Source organism: Dermacentor silvarum, chromosome 5 (assembly GCF_013339745.2).
Source record: "Dermacentor silvarum isolate Dsil-2018 chromosome 5, BIME_Dsil_1.4, whole genome shotgun sequence".
Lineage (NCBI taxonomy): Eukaryota > Metazoa > Arthropoda > Arachnida > Ixodida > Ixodidae > Dermacentor > Dermacentor silvarum.
Window position 1 is genome coordinate 52,153,260 of NC_051158.1, and position 14,326 is coordinate 52,167,585.

At 43.9% G+C, this 14,326-nt stretch overlaps 1 protein-coding gene across 1 annotated transcript; it reads right to left on the reverse strand.

Moving 5' to 3' along the window:
• Positions 1 to 2,558: 2,558 nt before the first annotated feature.
• Positions 2,559 to 13,046, reverse strand: LOC125945690 (uncharacterized). The gene is made up of 4 exons (XM_049667932.1): positions 12,969 to 13,046; positions 11,643 to 11,859; positions 5,929 to 6,120; positions 2,559 to 2,749 (listed from the first exon to the last, which is right to left on the reverse strand). The coding sequence occupies exons 1-4, from the start codon at positions 13,044 to 13,046 to the stop codon at positions 2,559 to 2,561; spliced, it is 678 nt and encodes a 225-aa protein (XP_049523889.1).
• Between the last annotated feature and the right edge of the window lie 1,280 nt (positions 13,047 to 14,326).

Sequence of the window (14,326 nt, forward strand, 5' to 3'; positions counted from 1 at the left end):
AAAAATCGTAAAGTACGACTTAACCACAACCCACAGAGGTGGTAGCGTCGGGTTGTAATTTGCATATACGAGAGAAAGTAATTCTGTTACGAGGAAACTGAAACAGAAACCCCTTTTCCAGCATTTCTACCATACTAACAGCGGTGCGCAGAGGCGAAGGTGGAGAAAAAAGAAAGCTGCAGTTGCCCGGAAGCCTGACAAGCACTCAGGGATCTTTGAACGTTATCGCGTTCAACACTTAAAGGTGAAGCTTAAGCGTCCTCCAATTTTTTTCAGGTTGCTGTACAATATTCGCAATGACACTTGCCATGTCATTACAATATTTTAGAAGTAAATAATTTATTAAGATTAATTATGTAATTAGACAATAAAAAAACTATCCGAGTATCGTCATACGATGGCAAACAAGGTTACCTTGGTTCCTGTACAGCTACGTGGCATTTGCATTTTGAAACCTTTGTGCATGACAGTTGAGACACACACACACACACACACACACACACACACACACACACACACACACACCACACACACACACACACAACACACACACATATATATATATATATATATATATATATATATATATATATATATATATATATATATATATATATATATATATATGTGTGTGTGTGTGTGTGTGCGTGTGCGTGCGTGCGTACGTGTGTGTGTGACGTATACATGCACATATGTGTATATAATAGCCAGCCTACAGTCCATGATTCACTGCAAGTAAAATCATTTCGTCGTACACCATGTAGGTTGCTCTTTCATACTGATATTTGTACCATGAAAACCACACATCATATACACAGACATCGTTCATGAGCCAATCAAATCAATAATGCTTCGCTTGCCGTAGATGTCAGCTGGAGTTCTTTCATACTCAGGGACGGCGACTCTCCTTCGTTCTTTGGCCGAATAAGGTCATTTCCAAGGAAGTGATAGAAAGGGCACAATGAATCTACACAGTTTGTTCGAGGACACCTGAATAACGCGGTCTCCTACAAACCACCGTACACACTTCCGACACATTCTACGGTAATCTTGGTGTACTTTTTAAAGCGTTTTCATTAAAAATTCTTGATCGTGACTATGCAAAACACCCTTGTAGAGCCTTTCGATCAAAGCACATTCATTTTATGTTATATTAGTTTTATGTAGCAGATTAAATGTAAAAAAGTGCCGTCACGAACAACCGCATAACAATTTCCTTCCTTGTCCGTTGTCCTGTTTTTATAGCTCTTGGTGTACTTACAGAAACGGATTATTCCTCCTTCATACACACACACACACACACACATATATATATATATATATATATATATATATATATATATATATATAGTTGTACTAGAATTTCCACTACATAAAACAGACGCTTCATAAACAGCGCGAGTGCAATACGGATCATAACTGAACACGTAAACAATAATATATATATATATATATATATAGAGAGCAATCATGTATACAAATTTTATTCGGGGCTCTTGAGTGCCATTCTTCTTGTTCATTTATATATATATATATATATATATATATATAGTAAATGGATTTTTCATTGGGCGAAGCGCATTTAGAAAAATGAGAAGCACAACTTCGCGGTTATCTTTGGTTTATTTACCCAACAGTGTCGGTCGGTGGAGCGACCGTGAAAAAGGTCGGTCCACCGACCGAAACTGTTTGGTGAATAAACCTAAGATAACCGCCAAATTGTGCTTCTTATATATATATATATATATATATATATAATATATATATATATATATATATAGAGGGTGTTTCAGTGCACACTTTCAAAATTTATTTAAGGTTGCCTGTGGCATACAGCCCAATTCTAGTTAATGAGCCGGTCTACTCTAAGAGGCGGACATTACTTGCACAAAAATTGAAATGCATAATCGACTAATTAACCAAAATTCACTAATCAGGTTTTTAACTAATTACCTGATGGCCAATATTGCAATTTACAAATTATAGCCGTGGAGTTCGCAAGGTGGTTCCACTTGGAATTAATTCTCAGGATGACACCAGTTTCGAGATATTAATTCCCGAACTTTGCGGAGAAGTGCATTGGCGTTGCAGTTAATTTTGTGCTTCAATGCATAAAGCGACGTTTTGTTTCGAAACTAACTGGAACGCCAATGTATTTCTCCGCAAAGTTCGCGAATTAATATCTCGAAACTGGTGTCATCCCGAGAATTCGTCCCAAGTGGATCCGCCTTCCGAACTCCACGGCTACAATTGCAATATGGGCCGTCTGGTAATTAGCTAAAAACCTAATTAGTGAATTTTTGTTTGTTAGTCGATTGTGCATTTCAATCTGTTGTGCAAGTAATGTGCGCGCCTTCGAGTAGACCAGCTCATGAACTAGAATTGTGCTATCTGCCACAGGCAACCTTTAAGAACTTTTGAAAGTGTTTGCTGAAACACTTTCAATATATACTCCATTAAATCAGCAGCTTTGCTAACTTTGTTCCCAAATACAGGTTGACCTATAATGGAATAAATTCGGCAATTGCCCTTCCTAGTCCCTTTCTTGCTCCGTGCTGCTAGGGCACTTCCCACAGTGGGCTGACGAGCGTCCACAGTACCGGAAGTTGGCTCACCGCTTCCGGCGACGGGGAGACGTGCCTTTCGCCCACGTGCCTCTTGACAAGATAAGCGGAGGCCACAATGACCGATGTGGCGCCAAAGAACATCGCAGTCAGCGCACCCAGAAGTGCGGGAGAATAGGACGTGCCTGGAGAATGCAAGCACAACGCGCGCGGATCAGTTTTCGACTTGCCGCAATACTGATGTCGTCACTGTATACCGTCCTAGGCAACTGAATGTTGGAGAGGGAAAACATCAAATTGGAACAACAGATACGCAACGCTGGGCGTGAAGCACGCACACATTAGGAGGACTCGAGTGGAACTTGGACGCGCTGTACGCCGTTGTATGAAAAAAAAAATGAATCGCACTTGTAGATAGGTTTAGCGTGTCCGCTATTCCGGTATACGCAATGGCGTTTGCGTGGTATACCGGGTTACCGTACGCTGGCAAACCGGGTTACCGGACGCTGGCAGGGAGATCTTATGACGCTTATATTCTAACCAGAATGCCTTATGGACAAGTTTTCGTGTTCCATAAGCGTTGTCAAAAACCTTTAAAAAGGCAACGCGTTCACGATTACGGCACTGCCGAAAATGTACACGGCAGCGAAGTAGAATACATTTGGTTACTGCAATTAGCCCTGTGTTGTCTGGTTGGGCTTTGCGCAGCCAGGCGGTGCCACCAGGACGAGTGCTCACGTTTACGCATCCGATAACCCGCTTATCCGCAGACGGTAAGAAGTTTGCAGACAAGTTAAAATTCTCTAATGTAAAAATTGACCAATACAATTACTTCATCTTTTTTTTCTTGTTTAAATTGTACAGTTCCGGCTATATTTGTCCGCGAAAGTGCCTATTTCACCATCTTCTTGTATTTCTTTGTAACGAAAAAAATAAGGATGCCATTACTCATCGATAGCATATTTACGCTGTTTGGTGGTTCAGTGGCAATTGTGTCCTGCTTCTAAGCACGATGTCGAGGGTTCCCCTTACTTATTCGGTCGAGTCCCGGACCAGGACGAATTTTTCTTCAACTGCGAGGCTTTCTTTCGAGGAAACCGGTTGGGTTTTCATTGTAGCAATTGCTTCATTTCGGTGGATGTCCCAGTTTCCCTTTAACCCAAGCTTGTTTTTTTGCCTTCCAACTTCATCGCAACGACATCGACGAACCCACAATTGAACACACAGCAGCAGCGCACCGCGGCGAGTTGTATCTTATCATTTACAAGACTAAAATAGCTCAATCTACATACAAATAAATCTAGACGAAACCACACGAGCGCGTGTTGTTTCGTCAGACCTGTCCTGTGTATTATTGATCTGCTGTATTCTTGAGAGTGCCACACCCAGTGGCCTCCACTGACACACTTCTGACGCACAGTATTTATTCGCAATATAGGCCAGTCTCGATTCTAAGCCGACTCCCCCAAACTTCGGAGAATAGAAAAAGAAAAAGGAAATGCATTTCTTGAATGCAAGTTCATAAGAGCAATCGACAAAAGCCACAAAATCCATAGGACATTCATAATCAATTTCCAGCGCCAGCCACACGATTGCTAGGGTTCACTATAGGCACCACCATACTGACATCAAGTGCTCGGTGTAAGCTTCTCATCAAATTAGTGTGAAAAAAAAGAAAGTTACAGTAAGCTGCAGTAGTGCGCGGCAGCGGCTAGTAGTGGCTACAATACTGCCTTTCTTGATTACCTTAGCTAGTGTCATTTTTTTATAATTGTGATAGCAATTATATGGACACTTCAAGCGGATTTTTGCCGTCGTCGTCGCAGTGAGGTTCCGTATAAAGTACAAGTGCGATTGAATCGTCGCCGCGCGACATATGTGCGTGTGAAAGCGCGCGGGGGACGCGCGCTTTCACGGAGAGCGAGCGCATGGCGGAGAGCAAACGCGACTTCTTCCGTCGCGCGAAAGGCCGCGGGGGTACGGGAGGGAGCGGGAAGGGGCGACGCTGTGCTGCGCCACCAAATGCGTATCTTGCAACCGGGCGCAATGGAAACTGGCGAGTGAATCTCCCCCGCGAAAGGAGGAAAGCGAAAGGCAGCGCGGGAGAGAGGTGGGGCGGCTTATACTCTGACAACTGCGTACATTTGCGCCGGGGTGGGCTCTCGAGCGCACCGTGTCTTGAAAGCGATCTCCACACGGCTCTGACCTCTGTATGCGCTGTGCTTTCGCCGCTCAGTTTCCGTTGAAGAGATAGACCGCACGAACCTTCGGTCGCTGCGGCGGCCGCGCTTGCTCACGCCAGCGTTTTCACAGTGGTTGTCAGTGGTCATCGAATGTGATCTATTCATGTTTGCTTCTGCGCGCCGACACCGCGCTAGTTAATTCAGTAAGTAAGCGAATGAGTCCAAATTTAGGCAGCCGATAAAACTACTATCCCTACTCCATGTAGCTCTCTACTAATTTGCTATCGTAATTCATGCTTCGCCTTTCGAGCAAAACTGCGACATTTTTCCTCATGGTTGCTGAGAAAATCTTCGAATCTGTGCCAATCCTATAGTTTAGCAACTAATGTAAAAAAAATAGTGTAGCTTGCACTGGAGGCGCAATGCTAAAAAGACAGCGAAGCTGATGGGCACCTAGCTAGTCCTGGCTTTCGGGCTAGGCTAAGCACGACCGAGTCATCCCCAGCATTTTCCGGAATTTATTTTATTGATTGATTATCGAGTATCTATTCATCGGCTATCGATTGGCTATCCCAAGGTATTGTCCGCGTGTTTGGGCTAGGCTAAGAACTACCAATCATCCCAGCATTTCTCGGAATTTATTGATTATTGATCGATTAGCTATTTATTGGCTATTGATTGGCTATCGCAAAGTATTGGCCACGTATTAGGGCTAGGCTAAGCGCTACCGAGTCATCCCCAACATTTTCAGAAATTTATTGATTATCGATTAGGTATTAATTGGCTATCGACTGGCTATTGCAAGGTATTGGCCACGTATTTGGGCTAGGCTAAGCACTACCAAGTCATCCCCAACATTTTCCGAAATTTATTGATTATTCGATAGATCATCAATTAGCTATTCATTGGCTGTCGATTGGCTATCGATGACTGACTAAGCTTAAGTAGTTCCAATCATGCTGAGCTAGACTTAGCCAGGATCAGCTTCGCTAGTTCGCAGTGGGTATCTGCTGTTGCGCTTGGACCCTTTCTGCACGACCGCCAGGATCGGCCCACAATTTCTGTTCGCGTGTTGCGGACTAACGCTCGGCTTAAACAGCTGCAGTGTTAAAAGAAAGCTATTCGCCTAGATTCGAATAAATATGGTATGTACTGTATAGTGTGCTTATAAAGGCACCCACCGCGCGGCGGCTGGAGCGAGTAGACTGTGCTGGTGAAGATAGGAAGGCGGTTGCCGTCGAGGTCCGTGATGACCGCGGTGCCCCGGTCGATGCGATCCTGGAGGTCCGTTCGCGCCGCCAGAAGCGCGGACTTATCCACATCCAGCGATGGCGTCTTTACCGGAACCATGTCGGCTTCCACGATGATGCTACCTGAAAGCAACGACATGCGAGCAACATCGTATCAAAAGTGCAGGACGCAATACAAACATGGTTCGTATGCTCTCAAGCTTCGGTATTCAAAACTGGATGACCTTTCTGCATGTGCAGCATTGAAAAAAAAAATATGCGCGACGCGAAATGCTTTATTTGGTCTTGCCGGTGATTCTGCGTCGAAAGAAGGACTTCGTTTGACAACTGACAAAAAAAAAAGCAGGTTTCCACATGCGTGTGCGCAGATGATGTGGTTTCCCCAAGGAACGAGGACCTCAGGCAAAGCGAAATCTCCAGCGCTTTACTTTTATACAATGGCAAGGTCGAGATGCGGGAACACGTTTCTGAACAGCGGAAGGGGACATTCGGGGGCGGATGAATGGGCAGGCCAGACTACCGGACTACCAGGATAACACCGACTGTAGCGCACAACTTAACTAAACTACCAACCAAACCTTTGATAAATCTACGTACTTGTACGCTTGTGGTGCTGTGACTGGTGAACAGGCAGCGAAATTTGTGAACAGTGATATTGCTAAATCATGCCGTCTATAGGTGCACAGACATTATTTACGCAAGGATGTGTGCTGTGGTCAGTAATGTGGAAAGTTGGGCGAGCTGGTGATTGATCATCATACCGTGTTGGTGAAGCAGCGCACGGATCAGGAAAAAGTGGAGAGACACAAGAATACACGACAGTCGCTGTCAGTATCCTGTGGTCATTGATCAAGCTTTACAAGTGATATTGCACATTGAGTGTAGTAGTTTGACGTGTCTTCCGTGGCTTTTGAAAATTAAAAACAGAGCTGAGAATCTGCATTTTTATTCTTTTCAAACTGATTATAATTATACTCGATGCTGTTTACCGAACCTTGTGCTGATTAGCACTACCCTCGAAATGAACGGAAACACATGCGAGCATCGACAGTTATGTTAGGGAATCATGGTCTTGGAAACTTTTTGGTCAACCAAGGGCAGAATTGATTGTAGATTTCTGAAAAACGCTTCTTCTTTAATATATCATCATCATCAGCCATCAGCGGTCGGGGTGGTTGGAGATGATTTTCTTTGCCACACGCGTTAAAATAAAGTCAGTAGCCTACACAAGGCATTGGCGTTGGCACTGGTTAAAGATTCCTCTTAATGCTTATTTGTAGGTAAGGATGACCTTCCGACTTCAGAGACAAAGTGATTGAGACACGTAATTTTGGACGGTTTGAACTTAATTAGCAGGTGTAATTCCCGAACATGATTGCTTGGCCAACCACGCCGAGGTCCATCGCGATCTTGCAATGGTGTCGATGGAGCCGAATACTTCCACTCGCACCAAACCTGTTATCCTGAATAGCCACCGCAAGTTCCTTGGCTATTCGCCAGAATTAGGCATCAATACATTCATTACCTCACTAGGTTCTTATACCAGAGCGATGTAATAATGATATATTTCGTACATCCGTTGTATCCTTTAGGCAAGAGTGAACAAATATTGAGTATATGTATAGCGGAAGCTATGGCGTTGAAGCTCTTGGTGAGTACCGAAAGGTGAGAATTACCCACGTATTCAGAAATGCATCTTAGCTTCAAGCCTATGCTTGACTTGATGTAAATGACGCCTGTCATGAACGTGCCCAAGACGCTCATTGCGTTCACGACAGGCGTCCTTTAAATAAAGTCAAGCGTGGGCTTCAAGTTAAATTGCACTTCTGAATACAAGGGTTGAAGTACGAGACTGGCGTAAAATAACTTACGCAGGAACTCCTCTGGGAATTGTCTAATATGCGTCAGCATTGTGCCATTTGCTCATCTCCAGGCAGCCCGGTGTCATTATCAATGTTATGAAACCATAAACCACCATAAACCCTTATCAAAGCTGATGATGATGATGATGATGATATTCCCACATAAATATATTCTGCTGCTGATGATGTCATATTCCCATACATCATACGGAGGTGAGTCCCACATTTTATGTCCACTGCAGGACGAAGGCCTCTCTCTACGATCTCCAATTACCCCTGTCTTGCGCTAGCTGATTCCAATTTGCGCCTGCAAATTTCCTAACTTCATCACCCCACGTAGTTTTCTGCCGTCCTCGACGGCGCTTCCCTTCTCTTGGCAACCATTCCATAACTCTAACGGTCCACCGGTTATCCATCCTACGCATTACATAGCCTGCCCAGCTCCATTTTTTCTCTTAATGTCAATTAGAATATTAGCTATCGCTGTTTGCTCTCTGATCCACATATCCTATCTTCCTGCCTCTTAACGTTAGGCCTAAAATTTTTCGTTCCATCGCCCTTTGTGCAGGTCCTTCACTTGTTCTCGAGCTTCTTTGGTAACCTCCAAGTTTCTGTCCCACATGTCAGCACCGGTAGAATGCAATGATTGCACTCCTTTCTTTTCAACGACAGTGGTAAGCTCCGAGCCAGGATTTGTCAATGCCTGCTGTATCCCCTCCGACCTAATTTTATCTTCTGTAAATTTCCTTCGCATAATCAGGGATCCTCTGTGAGTAACTGACTTAGAAAAACATACTCCTTTACAGACTGTAGAGGCTGGCTGGCGATTCTGAATTCTTGTTGCCTTACCAGGCCGTTGTAGATAACTTTGTTGTGTGCATATTATGTAATTATGTAATTATTATGTAATTTGTTGTGTGCATATAATACCCCACTCTTACACTTTCTCGATTAAGGTCCTGAATCATTTGTTGTAATTCGGCCCCATTGTTGCTGAATAGGACAATGCCATCTGCAAACCGAAGGTTGCTGAGATATTCGCCATTGACCCTCACTCCTAAGCATTCCCAGTCTAAGAGCTTGAATACTTCTTCTAAGCATGGAATGAATAGCATTGGAGAGATTGTCTCCTTGCCTGACCCCTTTCTTGATAGGCAACTTTCTACTTTTCTGGTGGAGATCCAAGGTAGTTGTGGAATCTTCGTAGATATTTGCCAAGATATTCACGTGTGCCTACTGTACTCCTTGATTTCGCAATGTCTTTATGACTGCTGGTATCTCTACTGAATCAAATGTATTTGATTATTTATGGAAGCCATATAGAGAGGTTGATTGTACTTGGCAGATTTCTCGATTACCTGATTGATGACATCGATATGATCCATCGTAGAATATCCCTTTCCGAAGCCGGCCTGTTCTCTTGGTTGACTGAAGTCACGTGTTGTTCTGATTGTATTGGAAATTATCTTGGTGAATATTTTATACGATACTGAAAACGAGCTAGTGGGTCTATAATTCTTCAATTCTTTGACATCTCTCTTCTTATGGATTAGTACAATGTTGGCGTTCTTCCAGGTTTCGGGTATACTTGAAGTCGTGAGGCATTGCGTATAAAGGGCTGCAAGCTTTTCAAGCATGATATCTCCTTCATCTTTGAATAAATCGACTGTTATTCCATTTTCTCCAGCAGCTTTTCCCCTGGTCATGTCTTTCAGGCCCTTCTAACTTCATCGCTAGTTATAGAAGGAGCCTCTGTATGCTGTTCTCCACTACTTCGAATGAAAGTAGCTTGGCTGCTCTTGGTGCTTAAATTAATTCTTCCGCTGCTTTTACTATGTCATCGAAATTGCTGATGATATTACCCTGCTTATCCTTCAGTGCATACATCTTGCTTGTCCTATGCCAAGTTTTCTTCTCACTGATTTCATGCTGCATCCATAGTTTACTGCTTCCTCAATCTTTTCCACGTTATAATTTCCAATATCCCTTACTTTCTTCTTGTTGATCAGTTTTGACAGTTAAGTAAATTCTATCGGATCTCTTGAGTTTGCCACTTTGCATGCTTTGCCGTTTCTTTATTAGGTCCTTTGCTCTTGGGAGAGCTTACCAACTGGTTGCCTTGGTGCCTTACCCCCTACTTCAATTGCTGCTTCTGAGATCAACCTAGTTACAGTTTCATTGATTACTTCTATGCTGTCTTCATCTTCCTGTTTTAAAGCTGCATATTTGTTTGCGTCCACCAGCCTGAATTGGTCTGCTTTTACCCTTACTGCGTCTAGGTTGGCCTCTTTCTTCTTGACTAATTTTATTCTTTGTCTCTTCAATTTGAGAGAAATCCTAGACCTGACTAAGGTATGGCCACTACACTTTACCCTACCTAACACTTCTACATCCTGCACTATGCTGGGATCGGCAGAGGGTATAAAATCTATTTCATTCTTTGTTTCTCCAATAGGCTTTTCCAGGTCCACTTCCTGTTGCTGCACTTCCTGAACAAGGTATTCATTATTCGGGGCTTATTCCTTTCCCCGAATTCTACCAACATCTCTCCTCTAGTGTTCCTAGAATCGATGTTGTTGCCAATTGCTTGCTATTTAATGCTTTAATATATATAGGGTGTCCCAGCTAACGTTAGGAAAGCAGAGCAACTGAAAAACATATATAAAAAAAACAAAGTGCAAGACACTATTTCAAGACCTACAGTGTTCGGTCGTCAGACATACGACGACCGAACACGGCAGGTCTTTTGATTGCATCTTGCACCATGTATTTTAAATATTCTTCCCGTTGAACAGATTGGCAAATGTTAGCCAAGACAGACGGTATAAAATGAAGTTATTGAATAGACCTTAAAGGGATGGTGAAACGAGCAACATAATTGATGTATCGCATTTTAAACCTTCCTTGTGAGCTGGAGCGAAGTGTTAGAATGACCTAGGGCATATTCGAAGCATAACTCCGGCGGAACTTACGTTTCTAGGGTTGTTGCACAATCCTACTAACATAACTAATTGCAACTTAACGCCAGCGTTGTATTTGCGTCTATCTAGACAAAGAAATATCTGGCTCTGCTGCCCGCGTTGATTTTAATATAGTAAACGAAAAAAAAAACAAAGCATGGAAATGATTCGATGTACAGGATTTTTTTTGTTTCAAATTCCTCTTTGTGACACTCGACCATCGCTCTGGCTTCATGCGCTACTATTTTAGAAATTGAACAAGACGATGAAATTGCAGGAAGGTGGAGTCTTTAACAGCGGGTCAACAATAAAAGCTTCAGTGTGGAGTACAGGCTTCAACTAAGGGACTAAGTTTATAGAAGCGCCTTGGGAAAGACAAGTCCCCTTGTGAAAACCTTGAGACGGGGCTTAAGCTTTCCTTGTTCGTCCACTGTTATGATTGAATGTGGCTCGTTACATTAAACATGCATATGTAAGCGTTTAATTTGGGCCACAGAAGTAGAATTGCGGCTGACAGCTGCAGAAGGCGAGACAGAGCAATGAGGTAACGTAAGGTTAGGACATGGGTTAACTGGCGATCTCTGAGAGGAGGCTGCGTCCTCCTTAGTTCACCTAAATAGGTTTATAGTGAGGATACCAGAATGCTGCATTGGTGTCCCTTGAAGGCACATTATTGATGCAGTATTGGAACGAGTCTGATACGTGCACATTTGCTCCCAGTAACTTCTTGAATTAGGGTTACTAGTGGCAGACAGCCAAATGAACGAAAAAAAAATACATATACGCTATCCCGTGTTATAGCATAAGTAACATGGGCTCTCACCGGGCAGGATGCGGACGTTTCTAACTCCCGGAAGAGGAACTCTGAGCAAGACGCTCAGTTGACGCCGGATGTGCTCTCGGAACTGCCGCTCCCTGCCCCGGACGCATGCGCCGTAGTCAGCGTCCAGTCCGAGTCGCACGCGGACGCCATTGACGCTGGGGTAAGCTTCCGGTGGCTCCGTGACATGTGTCACTTCCGGTTGTCTCTTTCCTGTTTCCTACAGCATTGGGATGGGCTAAGCAGGTTATACCGACCTTAGTTTTAGGCATGAATGACTACAAATATGACTGATATCATAAGAAGCCAACAAAGACACCAAGGACAGCATAGGGGAAATTAACTTATTAATTGAAATAAAGAAATGATAAAAAATGGCAATAAAGTCCATAAAAAACTGTTGGTAGCTCAAGTCGTAAGAGCACCGCACGCGTGATGCGACGACCGGGGCTCGTGCCCCACCTGCGGCCAGTTGTTTTTACATCCGCTTTCATTTCCATTATTCATTCTTTCTGTAATTCAATTAACAAGTACAAGTAATTTCCCCTATGCCGTTCTTGGTGTCTTTGTTGGCTTCTTATGATATGACTAATAAAAATCGGGACCCTCGGTTCCCTTATTCTCGTTCATCACAAATATGACTGGTTTCATGTGATGTGAACATGTATACGCTTAGTATAACAACAAACGCCCGCGTGAAAACGCTCACTCACAACAGGCAGCGCATTGCAGCCATTGCGAAAGCGACTGCTGAGTGCTCAGTTCTCGTCCTGACGTTTTAGAAGTTTCAGGATACTGAACGTCTATGAGCTGTAGAAGTGTGCCAACACTTTACTCATACGAGAACGAAGTTACTAGCCAAAAGCTATAACACTGCATCTAGCTTTGCGGATTTTTTTTGCAGTAGGAATCTACGGTGTTCTAATAAATTTGCAGGAGTGATTCCTTATTTAACTCCATCTTCAAATTGTAGTGCCATCTAACGACATTCAATTAGTCCAATCGGACACAATTTTATTAACCTATGCATTCAGTCACCCTCTCATAGAAGAGTTTACAACTCTTCTATGCGAATTCTTTATCGACTGTGTTGATTTCATTTGTTTCGTGGGCTGCTCACTATTGAGATGTTTCCAGGCATTGCAGCTTCTGTGTGATATCATGCTGGCTATTGTTTATTGAATGGGCGCAATAGCTCTTTGTTGCTAGAAACCATCTTTCTCGACGGCGAAACTAGGGCCGAGTGAATGTTGAAATTTTAGTTTTGATATTGTTTAGGTTGAACAATATTTTAGGTTGAAGCCGTGACGAGTTATGCAGAAATTTTACCTTTGGATCAATGCCGGAGTTCGGCGGACCACCTGATTGTGACGTCGAAGACTGCGATGGAGACGAAGATCTCCCCATGTCGACGGTCACAGCGTCCCTTCCACCCGGAGTGGCAGCAGCCGTCTGTTGTGACGTCAGATATAATGCGGTACGTAGCGTTGTCCTTTCTACGGCCGCGTCTTGAGTTAGTGGGGTTAATTCGACAGTGAGGAGCACGTTCTTGGTTGTCGTCATCATGGGATATGAACTTTGCGTATGCGTTGAGATTACACCACTGATCTCTCGTTCTGTAGATGGTACATCTGCCGATGTGATTGGCAGTGAGGCAGGTTGCATTGTTATTAATGCTGTGGGTAGTGGCATTACACTTGTGGTCTCTTCTAGTGTTAGACTACGATCGGCGGATTTTCCACTCGGGTGCACGTTTACAGGCGATGCCACTTGAGTTGTGTCACTGTCTCGCTTCTCGGGTGTGTCGTGCGATGGTGTTGACCATGCTGTCCGAGTTGTTTTCAGCGTAGAAACTTCTGATTCTGAATTTCCTTTAAACAGCTCCGTCACCTCGTCACCTCCGGATGTCATCAACTGGGAAGGCTCAGTGGGCAACTCCTCATGCACTTTGATGCTTCTAGTGGCCACTCCTGGTGATACTGTAAGAGTGCTTAGCTCTGTCGTTTGCTCCGTTATCAGAGGCACGCGTGACTCATATGCGAAACGAGTGCCAGCAGGTGAGGCACTACCTAGCAAAGTCGAAGGCTGGGTAGTTTCTGTTGTCTGTGGCAAGTTGGTCGAAGTGAAATGTTCGGTTTCCGCAGGGAGCATCGTGATCGTGGAACCTGCGATTGGTTGTCCCTTCGTCGTTTGTGTTTCAGAACTCTCTACAAGACGAAGAGGAGTTAATATATGAGCATTTCCGTTCTCAATTGGCTGCTCACTTTGTAGTTTTGAAGGTCTCGACATGGTGCTTGTGCCAAGAGCAGTCTGAGGAGGGCTAGAGTTAGTAGTTGATGCCGTGATGGTCCTGAATGATTCTGCCGCCCTCGGATGTCTGGCTAGCAGCCTCGTACCTTGGCCATCGGGGACCTCACCATCTGCGATCTGCTCGTAGTCGACGTAGTTTGCTGCACCCAAGAAAGTCAGCGCACTAAGAAATTTCTTTTCTGTATCCTTGTCTTCCGTTGTTGTGCTCCCGAGGTTTATTTCTCTCACTGGCTCCGTTTCAAATCCCCTAGTGTTTGGCGTAGCAGGAAGAGCCGCCGTGGTTATTTTAGCAGTGCTTTTATCAAAATTACTAAGTGCTTGATATGTCCTATTGCTGGTCTCCATTAGTGTTTTCGTAAAGTTCATTATTTCATGTA